This window comes from Panthera pardus, unplaced genomic scaffold, assembly GCF_024362965.1.
Source record: "Panthera pardus isolate Hobbes unplaced genomic scaffold, ASM2436296v1 HiC_scaffold_17, whole genome shotgun sequence".
NCBI lineage: Eukaryota > Metazoa > Chordata > Mammalia > Carnivora > Felidae > Panthera > Panthera pardus.
Window position 1 is genome coordinate 76,624,885 of NW_026526732.1, and position 24,061 is coordinate 76,648,945.

The following is a 24,061-nucleotide window of genomic DNA, read 5'->3' on the forward strand; positions in this document are numbered from 1 at the left end:
TAACCGTGATCGTTATTTTGCAGGATTCACCATTGTTGATACGGAGGGGGAGGGTGGAGAAGACTTGACACAACCAATTTTTCCACAGCAGAATTTAGAATGATTCTTCAGTGACTTACCTCGTCACGTAACATCACCAGGAGCTCAGAGTGTGACATGGAGGTTGTGCATCTCTACTCTGTACTCAGGTTGAGATGCTCGTGCTACATTTAGGAGGATGCATAGCCCAGGCTTCAGTTACTCTTTATTCCTCTTAGTGCAGGTATGTGGGAGAACACTAACTGTCACACTTGACACCAAGCCTCTGCCAGAGAAGCGCCACCATTCTGATACTGGAATGTGGTTAATAATGGAAAGAAGATACCAACGAGTCTAAATTAAACAAAGCCTGAAACCAACAGCAAAAAATGTGCAGTGTGTATTTTGCAGGTTTAAGACAACTCAGGACAATAAAACAATGGACTATATATGTATATATAGATCTCTCTTAGGCACCATAATCAATATGAGCCAACAATATTTAAACTTGATTCAGGCCACATTCAGACATTTGCTCTTATTTACAAATATTTAAATTAAATACAACCTGAAATGTGTCTTGTTACATACAAAAAAGAAAAAAACCTATACAACTCAGAGCAATGTTTGTCTTAAATAATTACATTTAACTAAATGGAACCACTTGTGGTGCTTCAAGTTTTTATGACCCCTTCCAGAAAATCTTTTTCTACCATCTCTTCTATTTTTTGCCTGGCTTTGCTGGAAAAGGGTTTGTGGTTTTCCAGTTTCATGTCCTTATTCGGGAAGGTGTTTGAGTAGAGGATGGGGCTCCCTGAGTGTCCTACACATCGGCTGGTGACTTTGCTGTTGAAGACTTGGCTGAGTACGTTGAAGAATGGCAGCAGCTGCTCAATACTGCGCACGGTGCAGATGGTAAGCAGCAAGTGCCCCGGCTCCCAACCCAACGTTCTCCCTGAGTTGTCTTCCTCTGGGTTTTTCTGTAGAAACACAAAGGGAATTGTTATTAACAGAGATACAGTACGTGAGAACATTTAAAAGGGTGTAAACATCAGCAACAGTTAACAAATACAAATGATGACATCAAGGCTCCATTCCAGACTTGATTAAAATCGTGCTTCTGACTGAAGCATTTTAGTGCCAGTTATTAAGTACAGATAGAGGTGTCCAACACTGTAGTAATATTTTCCAACTGGAGTGCACAGGTAAGCTTAGCAGAGTCGGTTTTAGATAGAGTCAAATATTAAAAATTTATGTTGTGCTTTGCATATACTCAAAAAGCTCCCAGATTTCTGGATTCCCACTAATGTAACCAAGGACTAAATAAATCATAAAGTGACTGCAGAAGAGGGTTAGGAAGAGACAAAAAAGTCTTCTACGTTTCACCATTAGTAATCAGTTAATTCCTTTTCAGCCAAATGGCTTAAACTTATTACCACAAGATGGTAACATGGTTTGGAGGGAGTAATTATTTTCTGTACGAGAGAAAGGAAAAGAGCACTCAGGAGAGACAGTGCCATCTGTTTTTGTGTTGTGTAAACAACATGGGGAGGAGAGCTGCACCTAGAGTCAAAATAACTGGGTTAGTGTCTGGGCTTTGCAATTTAGTGTGGGACATCCTTGGGCAGGATACAGAAAATTCCTCATTTAAAAAGATGGGGAAATATAATCTGTCTTCTGGCAAAGAAGTCAAATGAGAGTGCAGGTGAAAACTGTCAACTAAATATAAATGCAGTTAAAATCATTCATTAAAACTAACCAAGAGACTAGTTTAGGAAGCCAGCTGGATTATATGAAGTTGTCGATGTCAGTCTGTCTAGGAAAAGTTAGGAGAGAACTGGAGATGTTTTGAGTTTGGGGGGAATCACAGATATAAAAACACACTTAGAATGAAAACAGACGTGAATTGGATAGAAAATGGGGGAAAAATCAGCAGGTGGGACTTAGAAAGCAGAACTGTCATACTGAGGAGTTTGCCTGTTGCTGAGAAACTTTCATTGTTTACCTAATATTTAATATCACTAGTTTCCTAGAGGAGATAGCAGATGCAAAATACAGCTTATTTTCTCATATACGATTACAAGGTTTGTCTGCTTATTTAAAAATGAAATCCCAAGAATGGAAAATAGATTTAAATTAAAAAGGAGCAAACAAATCCTCCAGTTCTCTATGGCCAGAAAAAAAGAAAAAAGTAACCTCAAAGCTAAACTATAGGATATAGAAAACCTCTTCCTTCCATTTAACTTGAATGCTGGTTTTAATGACCATCCTGGGAGACTGACTTTCACATCACTGGCTGCTGTTAAGTGGCTGACCACATCACCTATTAGTCCCCTGAATCAAGCTGCAATTCAATAGTGATTAAAGGATAAGCAGAGATGAATTTACCCTGAAGGAAAATGCATAATATCTTTGAGAGAGAACTAAGGTAACCTTTTGTTTATATTCCTGCCAAGATGTACATTTTTTTAATTTTTAAAATGTTTTATTTTTGAGAGAGAGCATGAGCAGGGGAGGGCAGAGAGAGAAGATGACACAGAATCAGAAGCAGGCTCCAGACACTAAGTGTGTCTGCACAGAGCCCGATGCAGGGCTCGAACCCATGAACCGTGAGGTCATGACATGAGCTGAAGTCAGCTGAGCCTCCCAGGTGCCCCCAAGAGGTACCTTTAAGAGAGGGGCTTTTACTAAGCTTGTGACCAATAAAGAGCGCACCTGTTTTGGTGTTCTGCTCCTCTTCATCACAACTATACCACCTCCTCAAAAATAAAAGCCAGACATGTTCCCATAAAAACGATTTCTCCTTTAACTTCACCAGTCTACACTTGAAGACAGACTTCCTTCCTGTTTACCTCTCTTGTACTTGTTGAAATCCACACCTGGGTTTGTGTCTCAATATTTGGTCCAGATGTGGCAACTTTTGCTGCCACATCACAAGCATCAAAAAGCCACCCTCACCTGATGCTTGGCCATCTCCAATCCCTCCAAAATCACTGTCTTAAAGTCCTCCTCCTTGTCCTGTGGAAGGAAAGAGGAGAACTCATAGCCTTTGTTCCAATGAAAAGTATGTTTGGCCATGAAGACCTTGTTTAAAGTGTGGAAAATGCTAATCAAAATTGTTATCTTATTCTATGGGACACATTTTAGGCAAAAGGCTGTCTTGTTTATCCCATAGATACAGAGAGGAGTCTTACAAAAATTGTCATTACTAATGAGATGCAGGGATGACAGAAAGTGCATGTGCCTGGGGTCATAATCATCACACAGCTTCTGGGTTTGTTGTCATGATTAGTTTTTCAAACCCCTATGATATTAAAGGGAAAAGTACCTAAACTCTGGACCCAACTTTCATGTCTGCCCTTTTACTTCCTTAAAGACTTGATTTTAAATCAAGTTCCTCAGATCCTTCAAGCGCAACCTCCTCTTTAATCCTCCAGTTCTCTATGGCCAGAAAAAAAAGTAATTAACCTTGAAGCTAAACTCCTTCTCTATTCCATTTCTATAGTTTGTGCAGTGTGGTTTAGTTTAGGGGCTGCTGCCTGATTAGGGGACCCCAGAAGACTGGAAAATTTCTGAGCACTCAAAGCACATACTGCAAATTAAGACTCCAAAATACCTGGGTCATCCCCACACTGTACATTTTGTAACAAAAATTGTTTTTTTTAATTTTGTGATGCTTTATTTTTTTGTAAGTAATCTCTACATTCGACATGGGGCTTGAACTCAACAACCCTGAGATCAAGAGTCAGATGCTCCACTGACTGAACCAGCCAGTTGCCCCTGAAAAAACTTTAATGCAAAAAAGACAAAAGATTTGAAATAAAGGCTCACTGGTGAGCATGCCAAACTCATTATTATTTTCTTGGGTGAAGATCTCTAATTAGCCTGAGGCATACCGAAAGATACAAAATACATAATCCATGATATAAATACATTTTACCAATTCTGTCTTCTTACACTTAAAAAGAAGAATGTGGTACCTTTGCCCTTTTCCGAAGAAGTTTTGCTAGTCGAACTACATAAGGTTTAAATTCTCGTTGATGTATGCCCTGCCTTCGGACTTCCAAACCCGAATCATCGGAGGCTTCTGGGATAAAGGCCCATCGGTACCTATGTACAGAAGAATGATATCGACACTGGTAAGACAAGATGTGCCATTTGAGACAAGGCCACGTTAAATGTAGTGGAAAGAACGTGACCCACTGCCTCTACAGATTCCAGTGCCAGCTGTGCCAGGTGCAGCCCCGTCACCTAGGACAGGACTCTCAACCTGACCCTTTTCTTCACCAGCAAATAAAGATACTATTAACCATCTCCTAGAGTTGTAAAGAGTAAATACATATGGAAAGTCTCATCATTGTTCTTCAAGAGCACAAAGCCAGTAACTTAAATGATTCCGTCCTCATTTGTTAATTGGCAAAATCCCCACCGTATACTTGGCCAGATGCCCTCCACACAGGGGGCAAAGAAATGAAATAAAACATGAAGTAGGACTTCTTTCTCATGACCCTTGTATTTTTGTCTTTAATAAATAAAATTAGTATCTGACTATGGGAAAATTTTGAACAGTATAAAAGGACATACCAGAGAACGGTAGTGTCTCCCTCCCACCACAGGGTCCATCAACATAGCCAGTTTCTTGTGTTGGCATCCAGAATTCATGAATAGAGCACACAAGCACAGAGCCAACCTCCTCTTCAGTAAACTTAAAAAACCACGACTGCTGCTTGTGATGATTTAGATTTAATTGTGCTGATTTAGATAACATGTAAAACCCCACTATCTTTAATAGCTACACAGTACTCCAGTGTTGGAATGTACTGACTTAACCAGCCTCCTAGATCATCTCGTTATTACAAGTAGCACCTTGATGGATACACTTACAGTACTGACTTTTTGCGTATCTGACTGTACAGTGGTAGGATAAAAACTTGTAATAGCAGAATTATTGGCTTAAAGAGAATGTGTATTTTGAGTTTTGGTAACTACAACTCTGGAGAACAACTAGACGATATCAATGTACACCTCCAACTGGAGTAAGAATGCTTCTGTTAAGGTTAAAAAGAAATACACTTTTAGATCGTTACCATTATGATCACTATTTATAATTGGAAGTTCTCTTAGGAGTAATGGCTTTTCCACCATTTATAGGCCCTTTTCTGTGAACTCTTTATTCTCTCACTGACCCATTTTCCTGCTGGGTTACTGATTTGTACATATTAAGCAAGTTAGACTTTTGTCATAAACACCGTAAATATCTTTCCCCAACCTTCTACTTTTTCCACTTCATGGTATTTTTTTTTGTCACACAGAGACTCAACATTTTTTTGTGGTTAAATTATCAAAGATCTTTAACTTCTGAAATATATATCATGTTTAGAAAGATACTAATCTTTCAAGATTAAATTCTCCAGGTCATCATCTACTACTTCATAGATTTTTTAAAAAATAGTAGTTTTTTAAAAATTATAGTTCTACAGCCTTTTCCATCCTTTTTTTTAGTAACTCTGTCCTAACAGGATGAACTAATTTTGGTTCTGATCATGGAAGCTAACAAGTCAATACGATGAACATACTACTTAATGGTTCTTCCTAGAGCACTGGAGACTAGCTTCTATCACTTTTTTGATGATAAGCATCCCAATTAATTCTGGCCACTTTGCTACAGTTCTGCATGGGATTCCTTCCTGAATTTCTTCTTTATCAAGAAGTAGGTGTATATGATTTCCAAATGGAGAAAAAAAAGGAACTGGACTTAATCTAAAAAGAATTTCTAGTTCTTACCGTTAAATTTAACTAAAAGTAAACTTGTGAAACAGCAATTTTGGGGGATTTAAGCATGTCCAATATAGAAAACAGATTCTGATGTCTTACTCTTTAGCCTATTAATACTCCATTCCAGAAGAATAATATAATACGTTATATATAAATACATATTTGATCATATGGATAAATTCTTAAGTTAGCTATGTTTGATTAATCTTACATAGTTTGCCTATTTAAAAATTTAAATATGAAAAACCATAAATCAGTATTTTTGAACAAAGGCACTTATGAGAATTTATTTCTATTCAGTTTCTCCCTACTCCCTTCTGTTCTCAGTTCCCTATCATCTGAAATAAAAACCTTGATTCCAGTCTTGCCCATCTCTAGTCTTCTGTCCAAACTGCAGCCAAGGTAGTTTCTAAAATGCAAGCCTGATAACATCACTGCATTCCTTAGTATGATTCAGTGTCCCTAGGTGAAAGTCCAAATTATCTAATACAGTTTATAAGGCCTTACATAATTCAGCCCCTTTCCAGCCTCTTCTCACAATATTCTGCTCCGGCAATATCGATCTCAGCATTTCAGACAAGCCAGGTCCATTCTAACCTCCCAGACTCCACATGTGCCTCCCCACTCACCACCTCAATATAAATCTGCTCTCATGGCTTAAAGCTAGGTGGGGGTCTTTGTTCTGTGACCTCAACAGTTCCTGCGTGTCAGCTAACAGAACACCCATCATGTGTTCAACTGTACAATGAACTGGAAGCTAGTGAGCTGTGTATCCCACTGTCTCACATATGGTAGGTATTCAACTTATTAAACTAAATGCTCTAATTTATCCACAGCAACCACTTACTTCCAATAACTGTGTTGAGCCCCCCACCACGTTAGTAAAAATTAAGAACATTTCACTTACACACAAAAAAAATTTAAGTTAGTCTTAGAGGTCACTGACCAAAGCAAACATACTTTCAAAAATATCCATTTAATATCTTTGCTTTTATACTTACATCTGAAACTGAGGAAGATTTTCGGAGGGCAACGCCAGAGCCAAATCCAAAAATTTGCAAGCAGATAAATAGAGGTTTAACCATCGCTGGCTGTTATATGAAGTAGAAAAGCCGTTACCTCCTGTGTAGGTTGTCTCCAGACCAGCCACAGAGGGGCCTGAAGTCCTGTAAGCAGGAGACAGTGTGTCAGGAGCTGAACCCATTTCCTAATAATTCCCAAGGTGCCAGCTAGTATTTTCCTTCTGCTAAGTTTACCAGTAACTGCTGAGCAAGGTCACAACTAAATTAATTTCGCTGTCTTCAAATAAAAAGTTCACTTTTACTCTTTAAATTTTGAGAATGTAAAAATTGCACAGAAACTTGTGTTACACTCAAGAAATGTAAAAATACTAGCTGTGAAACCCAGAGACCTCCCTACTACTTGATATTCTGTGAAAATTGCGGGTGGGGGTGTCTTTCTATAAAAATAAAGTTATTAGGACAGGGGAACCTTTTAAATAAACCTGGCATTGAAGAATAATATATATCCAAGACACATGGTGTTACAAGAAACTTTTCAATTTACACAAAATGGTACAAAAATTCCTACATAAAAAATTATAGTCATATTAATAAACTGCCTTTACTAAAAAGAATACACTTACAGTACATTGAGATCATTCTGGAAGATTGGGACACATGGATACCTTAGTTACAGCTTACCTGCCATGAAAGGTTTTGCTGCATGTTTCACGGATAAGATCTGACCTACCAAAACCAACATGGCTCACGTAACTAAGACATATTGCTTCAAACTAAATTTGTCTAGAGGACAAAGGCCCTGGGTGTTGACAGTTTAGTCTACTATGATTAAGGAATAAATGAAGCTATATTATTTCCAAATATAATTGATTATGTAGTAACAGACTAATATATAAAGTATTCATATAAAACTATATACTCTCCTAGTTGTAAAGTAACATTCTGGATGATTTTAGGATAATGGACACTGACAAGAAAATATGGAAATATATTACATATTACCGTGAAATATCTTCATCAGCAGTGAGTTCCTGCTCCATCAGTAAAAATACCTGTACCTGAAGACCGTGAAATTCATGTTAAATGTTTATTTAAACTTAATATTTAACTTTTCTTTCAATCTATCTTTAGACTCTGTTTTCATTAATCCAAAAATAAATTTTAGGATACAATCAAATTAAATTATACTGAGTTTGTGGAAGTTAAACTGCAAATCAAGCACACAGCCTTCCTAATAACTTGACACAGCTGGGATGAAGCCATACCTTTTTTTATTTGTCAAGGATGGAAGAGATACAGTTATTAAAAAAAAATATTAAAGCCAATTTCTTTGTGAGATTATAAATGCTTGGGTTTTCAGAGTTACAGATTCACTTCTCTTCCTTTACTCATGTTCCTTTATCCCCAGGTCCCCACATGATTTAGATGAGGAAGATGGTAAGATCTGGAGAGAATGGATTGGTATAGTGGGATTGAGGAAGGTTTTACTGTTTGGGAGATAACAAAATCTTTGTGAAAGTCTCTCTCAAGGAAGCTTAACTAGGGTAAGTGCTACACTTCAAGAGTGAGGACATGCCTTATGTCAGTCCACTGGAATCCAACTAAACCAGCTCTCAGCACCCCAGAGGTTCTGCTATAGGCTGGAACCAGGCCTGGAAGCCATGATAGAGTTACCCATTTGGTGTACAAGAGAATAAATGAAACCAGATCAGATTAAGTAATGATTCACAAGGAGCTAATATTGGGAATGTTAACATATTTGGAAGCTTAAGCTATATGGAGATGGACTCTGACTTGTTTTACCCTTTTCAACTGTAAAAACTATCAGTAACAAGTTTAACTAGAGTTCAGTTCTCTTCCAAGATTAGTTTATATCCAGTAAGCATGCTGATGCTAATCCCATTGTTTTACAGTTTAGATTTATGACCTGATGATTAGAATTAACTCACAAGTTCTGTAATCATGGTAGGCCAGAGTGAGGTAAGATGTTGTGGAGACATTCTTAAAAGTAATACTCTGAAAAACAGGAACACTTGAGAGTGAAGAGTTGGCACCTGGGGCAAACGGAGACTCTCAACCAATCTCTCTGAAAGAAATGCAGTGTATTTTCAGTAGGTTAATAATTAAAATCATCTTCATGTGAACTTTTCCATATAAGCTAGCCTACTACTTCTCAAACTTTCTGGTGGACTAATGAAAAAAAAAATTCCCCATAAAATATAATAAAAATGAATTGCTAGAAAAAAAATCTAAAGAAGATATAAAATACAAATGCCATTTTCTTATTGTTAGATGTGACAGATTCTGTCAAATTGCTATAAAAGTTTAAAATGCTTACTCTAAATTTCTGTACTTATCACGGATGGGATAACAGACTGGTACTAGTCCATGGACCACACTTTGAGTAGCAGTGATCTGGTCAACTTAAAAAAAAAAAAAAAATCACAAGACAAATAGTGTGTATGTTGTATATCTGACATTAGGTATAAAGGCTAAGGAAAGGAGTCACTTCTCTTCCTAGAGAAATGATCTCACTAAAGAGATGACAACTGTCATTCCCAGCCCAGTCGCCAGGCAGTTGAAGCTGGTGGCTGCATCAGCACAATGACTCAGTATGAACAATTCTGCCCCAGGACGGGGAAGCTATCTGGTGGCGGAGCGATGATGAGTGCACTGGTACCCTTCAGGACACACAGGGCCACTAAACCCATTTGGTAAAGGTTATCAAAAACCTTACACAACTCCCCCCCCCCCCACTACAGATCTCCAAATGTTACTTCTAGCCCCCAATTCCTGGCTCTGCCTATATTTTAGTCCTCCTTGAAACTATAGAACCCCTTATCCACAGTAAAAAAAAAAAAAAAAAAAACAACACTAACCTGCCTGCAGCAAAATAGTCATATGCCTCAACCTTAAACACGAATTCTTAGGAAACTAGAACCAAACAATAAAATAGAGACCATATTTAGGCAAGTCCTACAAACTCACTGTTTGATTTCTTTTTACATGCCGATGATGGTAATTTTTGTGTCAGAACAAACTTCTAATTCTACAGTGTTCTCCATCTACTTACACTTGGTATATTTTACCCCAACTTAACAGTTTAAGGAAAAGTATTTACTAAAGAACAACAACAATAAAGAACACAGTTTGGAAGACAGAGAAAACAGTTTTACATGATTTACCTTGTATATCTGGAAGATATTTCTGGTACTGGTCAATTTCACTGCTAAAAATAGCAAATGCTAATCTTTTGAGAAGCATGGCTCTTTGCTCTAGCTCCACATCACGGTTTGCAAAGAGATTAAGTGAACTGCTCTGAGCCACAGCTACACGAGCTGAAAAAAAGAATGTACGTGCGGTCATTTGAAAAAAGATTATTCTATTATTTGTTTGTAAAAATGGCTAGACACCTTATGGCTTCCAAGAGTGGGAGGAGCTTAGGGTAGAGGATTCATGGCTCCTCTCTGGGGTAGAAGGGCTGGCAAACAGACCCAGCGTGTACAAGCCAGAAGACCAAAGGATAGGAATTGTGAATGTGGAAAGAGAGGAAAATTTAGAAAATCGAGAACACCAACAATGCCATTTTATAACACCCTTTAATATTCCATGCCATCTGCCTAATTCCTCATTGCTTTAAAAATAATTTCTGGCCTGGCCCACCTAGCTCTCCATTCTTAAGTCTTGTCACTCACTTCCAGCTCACTCTTCTGTAGCCACACTGTGTTCTTGCTGTTCCCCACAGAAGATCTTTGTAATTTTTGTTCCCTATGCGTGGAACACTTTGTCCCTAGACCTTCCCAAGGTTGGCTTCTTTAGTTCCAACTGTGAGCTCTTCAGGTGTTACTTAAAATCTATCGTATCACCCTACCTTCTTCACAACTTCTTATTCCCTGAAGTAATTTTTTTTTTTTTTAAGTTCATTTATTTATTTTGAGAGAGAAAGGAGGAGACAGAGAATCTCAGGCACACTCCAAGGTGGGGCTCAAATCCATGAACTGTGAGATCATGACCAGAGCCAAAATCAAGAGTTGGATGCTTAACCGACTGAGCCGCCAAGGCACCCCTACTCCCTGAAATAATCTTATTTATTTGGTTAAGGTTAGCATAATGGCCTGCCCCATGTTTGTCTTTTAATAAATATTTGTTGAACAGATGAATTTGTCAAAATTCATTACCCTAAAACAACCCTGTGATGATCAGAGGAGAGACAATATGCTGCCCCTTTTACAGACAGGGAAACAACAGCTTGTGCTTACACAAAATCATACAGACTCATCCAGCTTTACTGCTATTTAAGGTCATTAGTTTAGGAACTTTAAACTTAAAAAACAAAACAAAACTGGGGCATCTGGCTGGCTCAGTTGGAAGAGCATACGACTCTTGATCTCAGGGTTGTGAGTGCAAGCTCCACGTTGGGTGTAGAGATTACTTAAATATAATTTAAAAAAAAAACACACAAGAAAACACGTTTTTCAGATGAAATACTACAGGAATCCTAATATATAAAACCAATCAAGACAGTAGAAACAGAGTGGAGAGTGATTCTAATCTTCTTGGTCCTTCTCTTTCTTCCTTCAAAAGAGATAAACAGAGCCCCCGGATTTAGAGTGACATGTCTGATAGGTTGAATCCAATTGCCAGCCTTTCATACATTTAATAATTCCTTATTGAGTGCTTACTATGTGCCAGGTTCCATGCTGTGTGCTGTGCAAAAAATTTAGAGACAAATTAGACACGGCCAAATAGCTCTACTTATTATTTATCACCATGCTGTCCTCTTTAAACTTTAACATTCCATCCCTATAGGATATACGTACAACTTGACAAAGAGCTAATTCTGAAGTTTCTAGAGAAGGACAAGGCAAACAATAAGAATGGGTCCTGATAAGGACATACATTACTTAGGTTTCATCCCATAATACTCACTCATCAAGTCTCTAAATGTTGTTTTATCATGTGTCATCAGATTGTCCATTATTGCTCTCCAACTGAAAGAAACAAGGATTATGATATGTAATTAGGATTTTCCTGTTGTTACCAGGAAAAAAAACAGTGTTCTACTTTGCAGGACAGTGGTTGATTTCAGCAAGATGCATCATCACACTGAATAAAAGCAAGACGACTTACTGATTAACACAAGAGGCATCCATCTGAAAGAAACTGGGATCCATAAAGAGGTCAAAGGCTTCTTTTTTCCAAGCTCTCCGTGTGTACTGATACCCACTAAGACTACTAAGCAGCTGGACGCAGGCTCGATAACTAGGAGCATTATGTGCACTAGGAGGAAGGAGGACCAGAACCACTTTAACCTATGTGTTATATAACTTGAACCACCATGTTATTCATAAGTACTCACATTCCCCTAAAACAATATGAAACAGAAGGCACCATAACAGAAATAATGTGTTTTCTTCAATCATTACAATTCAAGGCAAAAATAATGCCATTTTGTGGTAATTCCAAAAATGGCATTAAAGGAACACAATTTGTTTCTAACAGGCTTTGAATTACGAAATCTACTTTAATAACAGTACCTGTGATTTCGGAGGTAGGGTACAACATAATGCATAATATTTACAAGTAAAGGAATAACCCGTTCCTTCTCATCACTATAGAAAACCATATCCAAAAGATGAGCCAAAACCTAAAAAACATAAGAAGTGAAATGGAGTATAATCTAACAGCTGAAAGTGACAGCATTTAGACATGGGTTTCAGTCTGTAAGAATACCTAAAATACCTTAAAATTTGAAAAATCTGAAATCAGATCTAAGTCATTTAAAAAACTTTAATGTTTATTTAGTTTTGAGAGAGAGAGAGAAAGCATGAGTGGGGGATGTGCAGAGAGACAGAGGTGACAGAGCATATGAAGCAGCCTCGACAGCAGAGAGCCTGATGCAGGGCTCAAAATCACTCATCGTGAAATCATGACCTAAGGCGAAAGTCAGACCTTCTCAACCGACTGAGCCACCCAGGCACCCCCTCACTAATCCATTTTAAATGAATGGTTTCTGCAACTTTTAAAAATTTTTCTGTCCATTACAAATATAGGATATAAGTACGAGCAAATTTTGCTATTTTCAACTGTGAGAGGGAAGTACAGAACCTTCTAATAGAAGGTTCTAAGAGAGGTCAAGAACCTTCTAATGTGACAGTGACTAAAGAGTGAATCAAAGACTAGACACTCTATTCTCTTTCTCCGATTCAGTTAAAAGAGAGCTTAGAAATAAACTCAACTGTTTAAGTCCCAGCTCTATCAATTAACAGCTATTTAGCCTTAGTCATATTGTTCTAATCTTTGGGAGGCATGGTATCCACATTTGAAAAGGGAAATAAAAATGACCTACAAGGCTATATAGCAGGGTATAAAAAAAAGAGCATGTCAGAGGATGAATCTAAAAATCTTTGGTAAAATATTTCATCATGGCAAGCATCATTATACCACCTTCTGATTATACTGTCATACAAAAGCACTTTTCTTTTTAAAAATCATGCTTAAAAAAATAGTGCCCGGGGAAGGAAACAATATCTAAAGTTATCACTAATATTTAACAAACTGGTCCAAATACAAAGTCACAACTTTATTTATTATAGTGATCTCTAGAAGTGCAAAATGGTTTTTCAAATTAAAAACTCCTCTGTAAGGATTACTTGCTAATCTTGAATTTTGACATTGTTTACTTGAAAGTTCATGTGAAAAAACTTGATATTTACCTCAGAAAGTAATGTCAGTGCATGGACACTATATACAGAAGGAGTTATGTTTGAGGTTTCCATTGCAGGTGATAACATATCTAAATAAGAGAAAAGACAGGTAAAGTAAAGATACAGTTAGGTCTTTTCCCACTAAAGAAAGCTACCTGCTAACATGAGGAAAAGGATGATTTTCTAGTGCTTACAGTGCTAGTTGCAATGATTTCTTAGTAAACAGGTGCCTATAAACATAAACCTCAATCTTTGAGATCAATACCTTCAACATCAGATTCCAAATTGGTCCCATCCACCATTATTTTGGGAGAAGGCTTAACTTCAAGATTTCGTCGCAGCCATGTTGTCTGTTCTAAAGAAGAACCAGCAATGGCACCAATTGCATCCACTATTTTATGAGTCACATCCTAAAGAAACAAAGAAAAACCACTCTACGTATACGTGCGTATACACATACCCAAATACGCGTGCTCGTGCAACTTCGTAGATGGATCTTACCTGACCTTATCCTTTTACAGTTAAAGGCAGTGAGAGATGCAGAGTTTTGGCAACAGCTCTCAATTCAGAATGCCTTACCTGAAGGTCTCTTTGGTCTTTCTTATTTTCCAAAGTAGGGTTTTTCATAATGAACTCATTCAGAACCCTAAAAGGGCAGAAGAGAAAAACGAACAGGAAACATCAGTGTAAAGGAAATGATGCAATCTGATTTCTCACAGTGACCAAGTGGCTCTGTAGCCTCAACTTCTATTTTATGTGTTTAATGAATGTATATATGAATATCCTATGACTTTAAAAGGAATAAACATATGCAGGAAAACACATGTACAAAGACGTTCATAACAACATTATTTGTAAAAGCACCAAAGTGGAAAGAACCCAAAAGTCCAGCAAGAGAAGAAATCGTAGCATATTCTTACAATGAAATATGGAACAGCAATGGAACTCAATAAATTACAGCTACATGAAATTACATGGAGGAATCTTATACACATATGTTGTGTGAAAGAAGCAGACACAGAATAAAATATTTACATACAGTTTTTAAAAAAGGGCAAAATTTATCTGTGGTATTAGAAGTCCAAATAATGGTTATCTTTGGGGAGAGGGAAAGGACAGTAATTGGGAGGGGACCTGAAGAGACATATGGCGTTTTATTTCTTAATTTAGTCTTGTGATTATATAATTGATATGTTCACTCTGTAATAACTTGTGGAGTTGTATACTAATTATTTGTATATTTTCCTGTTTACATTTTATATATTAAACAAAAAAAACCCCCCAAAACTCAAACCCCACCAATCTTAAATTGTAATACAGAAATGGTTTCTTATCCTGTGTGTCTATATATAATAGATTAAAAATACTTTATAAATGAAAAAAAAAAAAATCAACTTTTTTTATTTGCTAAACTTCCACTCAATATTTACTCTGACTTGGTTAAGATAAATTATATACATGATCATTTCCAAACTAAATGTGAAATGATACTGAAAAGCAATCTTCATCTTAATTTCTATTTTGTAATTAGGAATTTTTAGAGGATCAGTGGAATGGTTGGTATTAAACAAACACACAATCAAATTTAAAAAGGGAATTAAGTGTCTAGTCTAACTGACAGTGTCCAACTTTTTTGCTTAAATAATCAGAGTATACACCCCGGAGAAGGAGGTAGGATCTTCATTTTCTGAGAAATGAGAAAGGAAGAAAAGGCAGGTGAAGAAACAGTAAAATCCTGTAGGGAAGCTACAAGTCACAATAAATAGCTTTAATTTTTGATGAAATTAGGCAGCAGGGTTATTTGCTGATAACTCAAAGAACTGTACATATATTTCCTCTTTGAGCCTTAAGACAACTCAGGTAGGTAGGCCAGGCACCACTATCTTTGCTTGACAGATGGGAAAACAGCCTTGGAGAGGTTTACTGAGGTACCCAAGATCACAGAGATGAGGGCTGGAACTAGAAATAAGAAGAATCAGAAATCTTCATGAGTATGTAGTTTGATTTCTAGTATTTACATTTCTTTCTCATCACTAAAACTCATACACACTAGTTATATTAACCTTTGATCCAGGAAGGGCAGACGTTGAGCCCACTGCTCTTTTCATTACATCTCCATTGTCTAAAACTCCTTCGACTTTTTGATTTAGATAACTTTCAAAATAGATAGTATGAGGGTCTGGGGATCATCATAATCCCTGAAATTCTTGAGCAGGGTCTGTGACTCACTTTGGCTGGGCTGGGCCCTCCATGTTACTCAACTACCTTAGGCTGACCAGCTCTCCATCACGGTTCCTCCACCTCCTGGCAGAAGACTACATTCCCACATTTACCAGAAAACTTGAGGCCATCTCACTGAAGAATTCTCACCTTCTCTCTTCTTCACTTGAAACTCTTCTAGACCACTAGATGCCAAAACAGAATTGCTAGTTTCCATAAGGACACGGAGGGCAAAAGCGAAGTCTGTGTATACAGATTCACACATTTACACATATAAAATCCCCTTCAGAACTACAGAAGATGGCTAAAAGCTCAAAATTCTTTGCACTTGGTTGAATTTATGTCCATTCAGTACGAGAACATGTTGACTGTCGCTGGCTATTAATGATATCATTGGACTGCCTGATGCAATGTAAAAAAATTGGGGAAAAGCTTACTCTGTTTTTTCCTTCTTCTCCTTATATCTTAAGCAGTCCTTTTCAAACTTCAGTGTGTACTCACTCAAATCACTTGGGAATCTTGCTAAAAAAGCAGATTCTAATTGGGGTGTTCTGGGTGGAACCTTAGATTCTACATTTTTAATAAGCTCCCTGGTGATTCCAATGCTGCTGGTTGAAGATCAACCTTTGAGTAGCAACATCTTAGAGGAAAATGTATCCTTCTTTCTCACTCTAATACCTGTTCATTTCCTTTTCTCCACCTCTTCCCAGCTGTCTCTGGAATGTGATGCTATCAGTGAGCCCTCTTCTCTCTAGAATTTTCTATCACTCTCCACTTACATAACACCTATGATTGGCCAGGCACTGTTCTAAGAATGTAACAAATATTAACTAACTTAATTATCATAACAACTTTGTGAGTTGGCATTATTATCATCCCTGATGGGGATGATAATATCATCTCACAGATGGAGAGGTTAAATAACCTGCCCAAGGCCACGCGGCTTAAGAAGTAAAGCAGCTGGATCTGAACGCTGGCAGACTACAAAGTCTTTGCTTTTAACTATTCAACATCCTCAGATCTTCTTTGCTATCTTTTTTTAAAAAGATTTTATTTTTTAAGTAATCTCTACACCCAATGTGGGGCTCCAACTCACAACCCCAAGATCAAGAGTCGCACACTCCACCGACTGAGCCAGCCAGGCGCCCCAGATCTTTACTACTAATGATGACTTCCAAATCACATTTCCTCCTGCTACTTTATACTATCATTTTCTTTTCATGATCAAACATCTTCAAAGAATACTTCATACTTTCTCACTCTAACCCTTGGCTGTTAACGTCTGTGCTCACTACCTCACCAAACTCCTCTCTCTTAAATCACCAGTCCTCTCCAAATCATCAATACAGTCTCTTATTCCCCATCTTCCTTCATCTCTTTGGAAGAGTTCCTTGTGCCCTCTTAACTTACGTTTGCTTCTAGAACACGGAATATAGCCGGTTTTCTTCTAATTTTCTTCTATTTCCCTTTCTATCTCCTTTGCTAGTCCCTTTTCCTTTATTCTTTGTCTTGGTCCTGCAATTCCATCCTTAGTAGTTCATAGTCCCTACCTCCTACTTGAAACAGCATTCCTGGCCTAGCCTCCTTACCCTCTAATCCATTCTACTACTAACCTGCCACTCACGTCCCTCCTCAAGACCTGCCATTCACTCTCACCCCTGCCCAAGACCAAATTTCTCTTTTTTTTTTAATGTTTATTTGAGAGAGACAGAGAGAGACAGAGAGTGCGAGCAAGGGAGGGGCAGAGAGAGGAGGAGACACAGAATCCAAAGCAGACTCCAGGCTCTGGGCTGTGCCAACACAGAGCCCAACACAGAGCTTGACCCACGAACCATGAGATCATGACCTGATCTGAAGTCGGATGGTTGACCGACTTGAGCCACCCAGGTTGTCCCCCCCAAGACCAAATTTCTTAAGCTAAAATGTGAATCCTTCCCTATCCAGCTCCCATCTCCCTTTCCATCTCCCCACCATTCTGTTGCCAGTGCTCTACTCTAAGAACCAAACCAGACAACGCACCGTGCCCCAACATGCCCCTCCCATTCCTGTCTCCACAAAGGCTTGCTGCTCCTGCCAACTCCATTCACTGACCAGTATTTACTGGAGACATATTATGAACAATGGTAAGCGAAAAAACCGACACTGTCCATGACATCATGGTGCTTGCAGTTAAGTAAGAGTGACTGGAATTTATCAAATAATCCACTAAATTAGCAACATAGATAAGGAAACTCCAAAACAGAGAAAATGACTTTCCAAGACTGTTCATGTTCAGGGTCCTGAAGGCAAATGACTCCTGTATGAAGTTCCCCATCAGGCATCCTACTCATCCTTGAAGAAACTACTATAGTAAGGTTTGTTAGTGCATTTACATTTTGTATACACATAAACACACAGTTTTCTCCCTACACCCTTTTTTTACAGGCCTCAAATCACACATCTAGTTCTATATCTTGAAAATTCCAAGAGAAGACAGAGAGAACATGTGCTCACTCAAAACATCTGCTATTCAGCAATTAGGACAATGAACATTATTTTTTTCAAAATAATATTTTTAAGTGAAATTGCTTACCCAAGTATAAGAAACTGCCCTGGGGCTGGAAGACTCAGTTGTATGGAGTCTTTCAGAAGTATCAACAATGATGCCCAGCTATCCACTAAATTGGGCACTGGAATTCTGCAAGATAAATACAGTTTTGTATATATAGAGAGAGCCACAGTTAACTTTTATTTTCTTTATATTTTCCCACAGCCTTTACCACATTTTCCTACTAGTTTCTCTGAAACATTCCCTAAATTTTTATAGACTATGATAGGACAAAATTCTTAAAAGCTCTTTATTTTCTACTATTGTTATATAAAAAGAAAACCAACATATTTAAAATATCTGGTGTAGCTTAATTAGTATAGAAATTTTAATTGTGCTATAGAAATCCCAGTTTTTAATCACACGGACTCTCAAAAGTAAAATACAACTGGATTAAGTCTCAGTTGGATTACTGACATCATAGTCCCCTGCTCTTGGCCCTATTCTCTCCACTTATCTCTTATTTTAGTTCTTTTTCCTTCACCTAGGAGTCTTTAGTTCATCTAAGGGAGAGTTACCAATCTATCCTGAACATCAGTCTCTCACCTCTAAAGATATTCAGATTATCTTTGTTTCAGTCTGGCCTTAACCCTAACACCTATATGTATCTAAGTTCAAACTTTAGGTACTCTTTGCTCTAAATCACAATCAGTTTAAATATACTAGATAACCTGACTTTATAAATGTTAGTCATAGATCATAAACTGATGCCAGTTTGGTAATTAAAATGCATTTGCCCTCTACAGGAGGACATTAAGATTCAGGTTGTCCCATAAGTTTATCAAAATTGAAATCAACTGACTTCTGTTTAGGGGTCAGCTAAACACAAAACTGGAATACTAGAATGGGAAGATATTTTCTTTTCATCATTCCTAATATTAAAAAAAAAAAAAAGAATCAGATTAGATTACCACATATTCACCTATATCAAAATAATAATGGATTCAGTGGCGACAAGCATGGCTTCAAGAGTTGTAATTTCTCTTTTATATTTAAATGATTTTCTTACAATTCATTGTTTCAATACCATGTCTTCAATACCTGCAGGTCTTTAGGTTTGCAGGACCTACATGGCTGTGGGTCATTAACATACCCACTGACTTATATACGTATATCCACAAAAGGAAAAATTAGCAATTTCTTGAATGAACTCAGCTGCCTTTCTCCTATATTCCAAACTTTTATACATTGTTAACGTAGTAAGGAGAGATCTACATCAGTTATCTTACCTTTGAATATAAGCATAGAAAAACTGAAGCATGCAGACTTCCAAAGAAAGGTGCTTCTATAAACAAAAGAAATCAATTTTACAGTGAAGAAAAATGCTGCCTTTGCTTTTTCATTATTGCAGCTACTCTGTACTTTACTGTCAAAACATTGAAAGAAAACAAAAACACTAGTTTGCCATTAAAAATGCCACTCAAGTCTTTCATTTAGTAGAAACAAACTTAACCTAAGAGCTATTTAAAAAGTTGAAAATGGATAGAAGAAATAAAGAGTCTCAATCGCCACCCCCTGTACACATCAAAAGTTGATACTCCAGCCATTACTTTCAAATGATCCATTTACTCTATAAGCATCAATATGTTTTATTTTAATTACCTTATACTTGGTTGGTGCTATCAGAATTAGGTTGAAGATTTTCATGAAATTTGAATTTAAATCTATTTTACTACAAGTTTCTGTTAAATTAGTGTAGTTAGTTCAAATCTGAGACTAACCCCTAACATGAAGTTAAAGGACAGTGCCTAGAGTAACAGAAATTAGTAATAGGCAAGAAAATGATACTGATGTCCACTGACATTTATCAGTTTGTTCCTTTGCAGTACCAACTATCCCCTTGAAGGTTCCCCTTTATCACACAAAAATCAAGTGCCTAACGGATTCAGAACCCAGATCGAGAGCAAGAGGCAGCCGCTGGAGGGTGGTGGAAGCTGCTATTATTTGCTTCCAGGGTCTTTCATGCTTAGTCCAATGTCTGACACAAGCAGATGCTCAAAATACGATGCTGAACTGAGCTTGGACGTGCAAATTTAAAATCCTATGGCGAATGCTCCAGAGGTGATGTTACAACAGTAAACAAATTATTAAAAGTTAATATGGATACCGGCTATTCTGCACACAGAAGTATCCTCTTCCCACAGGCAATTCAACAAAAAAGATAAAACAAAAAAAATTAACATTTATATTTAATAAAGCAGATATGTGTGATAATTCTGTGAAGGATATGATTAGGTTTATTTGGCTTGGCTTAAAGTCCAACATTTGCAGGTGGTAAATATTTTCTTAGCAAATATGACCTCTCAATATTGCTAGAACAAAGAGCAGAAGTAGAGAAGTCCATAATTTTACTAATTTGCAGACTTTATATCTGCCTAATTAGAGACAATAAACTGTGAGCACAGACTATGTTACTCATTTTCTGTAGCTCCTGCAAAGCACAGTTTTGTCAATAAATGACATGGAGTAGAGCTAACGTTACAGCAAAATGCTAGACATTTGTCCAAAGAGAAAGGAATAAAGAAGCTAAAAAAAAAAAAAAAAAAAGCAACAGTTGAGGTAAGCAGACCTTGAGCACTGGTTTACATGTTCTCCCTTTAAATGACCAGAACCTCCCCCCCACCCCCTAAGATTTTGGTCATAAACTCTGTAACTGCCTTAGAAGGTTCATATAAGAGATCTAAGCCATTAAGGGCTCTTCACCAGCTACAGGAATGATCACAATAGCAGTCACTGCAGAAGTTGATACATGTTTCTATTACAGGAGTGTGAGGGCAACATGCATTCCTCTCTGCAATCTGTAAGCATTAAAAGGACGTCACTGAACAAAAAATATCTTATCTCCAGCATTATTTCTGAAATAGAATTGTAAACAGCTCAGAAAAGCTCTTCTTACCTTGTCCTTGGCTATGGCTGGGGGCTGCTTTAAAACTTCTTTCACGGTCTGCATAACGGTTTCTGCTCTCATGACACTGATGGAGCGAACCAGTTCTACTAGTAAGAGCTGCTCTTCACTGGCTGCAGGGATGACCTGGATAAACACATCACTGCGGTTATGCACGTACGTGGGCACACAGGCCTTTTAAGAGAAATCACAGAATTAAGAGAATATTTCATGGCCTCTTTTTAAATTTTTTTTTTTTTCAACGTTTTTTTATTTAGTTTTGGGACAGAGCGAGACAGAGCATGAACGGGGGAGGGGCAGAGAGAGAGGGAGACACAGAATCGGAAACAGGCTCCAGGCTCCGAGCCATCAGCCCAGAGCCTGACGCGGGGCTCGAACCCACGGACCGCGAGATCGTGACCTGGCTGAAGTCGGACGCTTAACCGACTGCGCCACCCAGGCGCCCCCATGGCCTCTTTTTAATATAAAGGACTTTACAGGTCTCTTGATTAGGTAAAATATATGTACTTTTTATCAATACAATGTATACATCATTTCAAAAAATCAAATAGGACAGTAAGCTATGTCCTATCCTATATTTCACACCCTAGATCAACCATGCTCAACTCTTAGCTCTTTTCTTTTTGAGTAATACACACGGCTATTTTTAACTATTTTGTGTCTTTTTTTTTTTTTTTTCCGATTTCCTACTGACTTCCTACCTCAGAAGACAAAAACTTAGCTCCCTTACATTTTTCTCCCTATCCTCCCAACATAGTTATGTTGTAATTTTATTTAAATAAATATCCAATATTCATATGACTATTTATGGTTGTACTATGTATTATACTGCCCTTACATTTCTTTCACTTTTTGTTTTTCCTAGAGCTAATAAACTGCTCTATTTTTGTTTGGTTTTCTCCATCTTGATCACAAATTCATCCTCAAATGCTCCAACAACTGTAAATCTCTCATTACATATTAAAATACATTAGGTAATTATTAATCTTCTACCTCTTCCTTTTCCTTTTTTTTTTTTTAAAGTTTATTTCAAGAGGGAGAGATAGAAAGCGTGCACCCGCACAAACCAGGGAGAGGCAGAGAGAAAGGGAGAGAAAGAATCCCAAGCAACGTCCGTGCTGTCAGCACAGAGCCTCATGTAGGGCTTGACTTCAGTAACTGTGAGATCACGATCTGAGCTGAAATCAAGAGTCGGACACTTAACTGACCGAGCCACCCAGGTAGCCCCCCCCCTTTTTTTTTTCCCTTGAGATATCTACTTGAGGTCTTTCTGCTCTCTTTCTGGGTTGGTACTCTGTAGGTTTGCATAGTAACATCTTGATAACTTTTCTGTGACCGTCAGCCTTCTGTGTCAGAACCCCTATTGCTTGGATCCCCCTATTTCTTGGTTTATTCCTCCTCTAATGGAGAGGATCTTCCAGGTGCTGAGAGAGGGGGAACTGATGGTAATGACTTTTTAAAAAAAATAGATATTGCATGGTTCAAAATGCTTTGAGTGACAGTTTGGGTTTAGCGTTATAACTTGAAACTGATTTTCCCATAATTTCCAGTGCTGCTCTTAACAAGTTTTATCATTTTTCCACTGAATAGGAACAGTATTTTCTCCGAAGAAGATTTTCAGATCTTTTATCTCCAATGTTCTGACATTACATGCTGATCTTTGAGTAAATCTCTTTTTTTCACAATGTCTGTGCAAACTCATTTCTTTCATTTCTGGAAAATTTCCTTGTACTATTTCGTTAAATTTTTCCCCGTCATTTTTTTGTTCTTTGTTTCTGCAAAAAGATATTGAGCCTCCAGTATCATTCTCCTAATTTTGTGATCTCCTTTACCCTACTTCCCTATCTCTAAATTTATATTTTATTTCTAGTATTTATCTGCTTTGTTTTATATTCATGATGGGGCGCCTGGGTGGCTCAGTCAGTTAAGCGTCTGACTTTGGCTCAGGTCATGATCTCACAGCTCGTGGGTTTTGAGCCTCACATCGGGCTCTGTGCTGACAGAGCTCACACTCTGTCTCTTTCTCAAAAGAGAGAGACAGAGACAGAATGGGAGTAGGTTAGGGGTGGAAAGAGAGGGAGACAGAATCCGAAGCAGGACCCAGGCTCCGAGCTGTCAGCACAAGAGCCCGACGCGGGGCTCAAACTCACGAGCTGTGAGATCTTGACCTGAGTCGAAGTCGGACGCTCAACCAACTGAGCCACCCAGGAGCCCCAACATTAAAAAATTTTTAAAAAAGTTTTATATTCATGAACAATTTTAATTTTTGCAAATCTCTTTCTTATAATCTTATTTCATGGATGTAACATAGCTTCCCCTCTTAGAAAGGCACTGTTGTTATTACTTGAATGTTATTCTGTAACTTGCATTGTTTCTTTTGACTTTATCTAGTTGTTTTTCTCATTGTCTATCATATTAGAGACTTTCTTCATGTGACCAGTAATCCTTGGCTCTTTATTCATATTTAAATGTGAGGAATAGTAATAAAGCTAATATTTACCGAGTGCTTATTAAGTGCCAGGCATTGCTCTAAGTGCCACATAAATATATTCTTCCAATTCTCACAACCTCATGAAGTAGTATACTTCTTCTCCAGGGTCATATAGTTAGGGATTAAAGTAAGGATTTGAACTGCATGGATCTGGTTTCAAAGTCTGTGCTGTTAACAACTACACTATTATTGCCTTTGAAAAAGGAATTAAAAAGTGATGGGAATTCAAGCATTTATGTGCAAGACTGATGGGTAGGGAGGCTTCCCTGTGTGGTGACTACAGCCTAGTGTTTTTGTTTTTTGCTTTGTTATTCATTTTTATTTTTTAATATAAAA

General features: G+C 37.7%; 1 protein-coding gene across 10 annotated transcripts in view; it reads right to left on the reverse strand.

Moving 5' to 3' along the window:
* Positions 1–400: 400 nt before the first annotated feature.
* DOP1A (DOP1 leucine zipper like protein A) overlaps positions 401–24,061 on the reverse strand; it is a 111,933-nt gene continuing 88,272 nt past the window's right edge. For 6 of the 10 annotated variants that reach the window (XM_053904686.1, XM_053904687.1, XM_053904692.1 and 3 more), the window contains 16 exons: positions 21,226–21,360; positions 19,559–19,614; positions 18,315–18,419; positions 14,102–14,168; positions 13,788–13,932; positions 13,532–13,611; positions 12,353–12,462; positions 11,946–12,095; positions 11,745–11,806; positions 10,001–10,153; positions 8,765–8,901; positions 7,818–7,873; positions 6,795–6,959; positions 3,999–4,128; positions 2,977–3,036; positions 401–998 (listed from right to left, as the gene is read on the reverse strand). In XM_053904686.1, the coding sequence (XP_053760661.1) occupies positions 693–998; positions 2,977–3,036; positions 3,999–4,128; positions 6,795–6,959; positions 7,818–7,873; positions 8,765–8,901; positions 10,001–10,153; positions 11,745–11,806; positions 11,946–12,095; positions 12,353–12,462; positions 13,532–13,611; positions 13,788–13,932; positions 14,102–14,168; positions 18,315–18,419; positions 19,559–19,614; positions 21,226–21,360 (1,917 nt within the window). In that variant the 3' untranslated portion in view covers positions 401–692. Of the gene's footprint in view, positions 999–1,036; positions 1,582–2,976; positions 3,037–3,998; positions 4,129–6,794; positions 6,960–7,817; positions 7,874–8,764; positions 8,902–10,000; positions 10,154–11,744; positions 11,807–11,945; positions 12,096–12,352; positions 12,463–13,531; positions 13,612–13,787; positions 13,933–14,101; positions 14,169–18,314; positions 18,420–19,558; positions 19,615–21,225; positions 21,361–24,061 lie in introns of those variants that run through there. The other 4 variants (XM_053904689.1, XM_053904690.1, XM_053904688.1 and 1 more) reach the window with 2 other exon arrangements.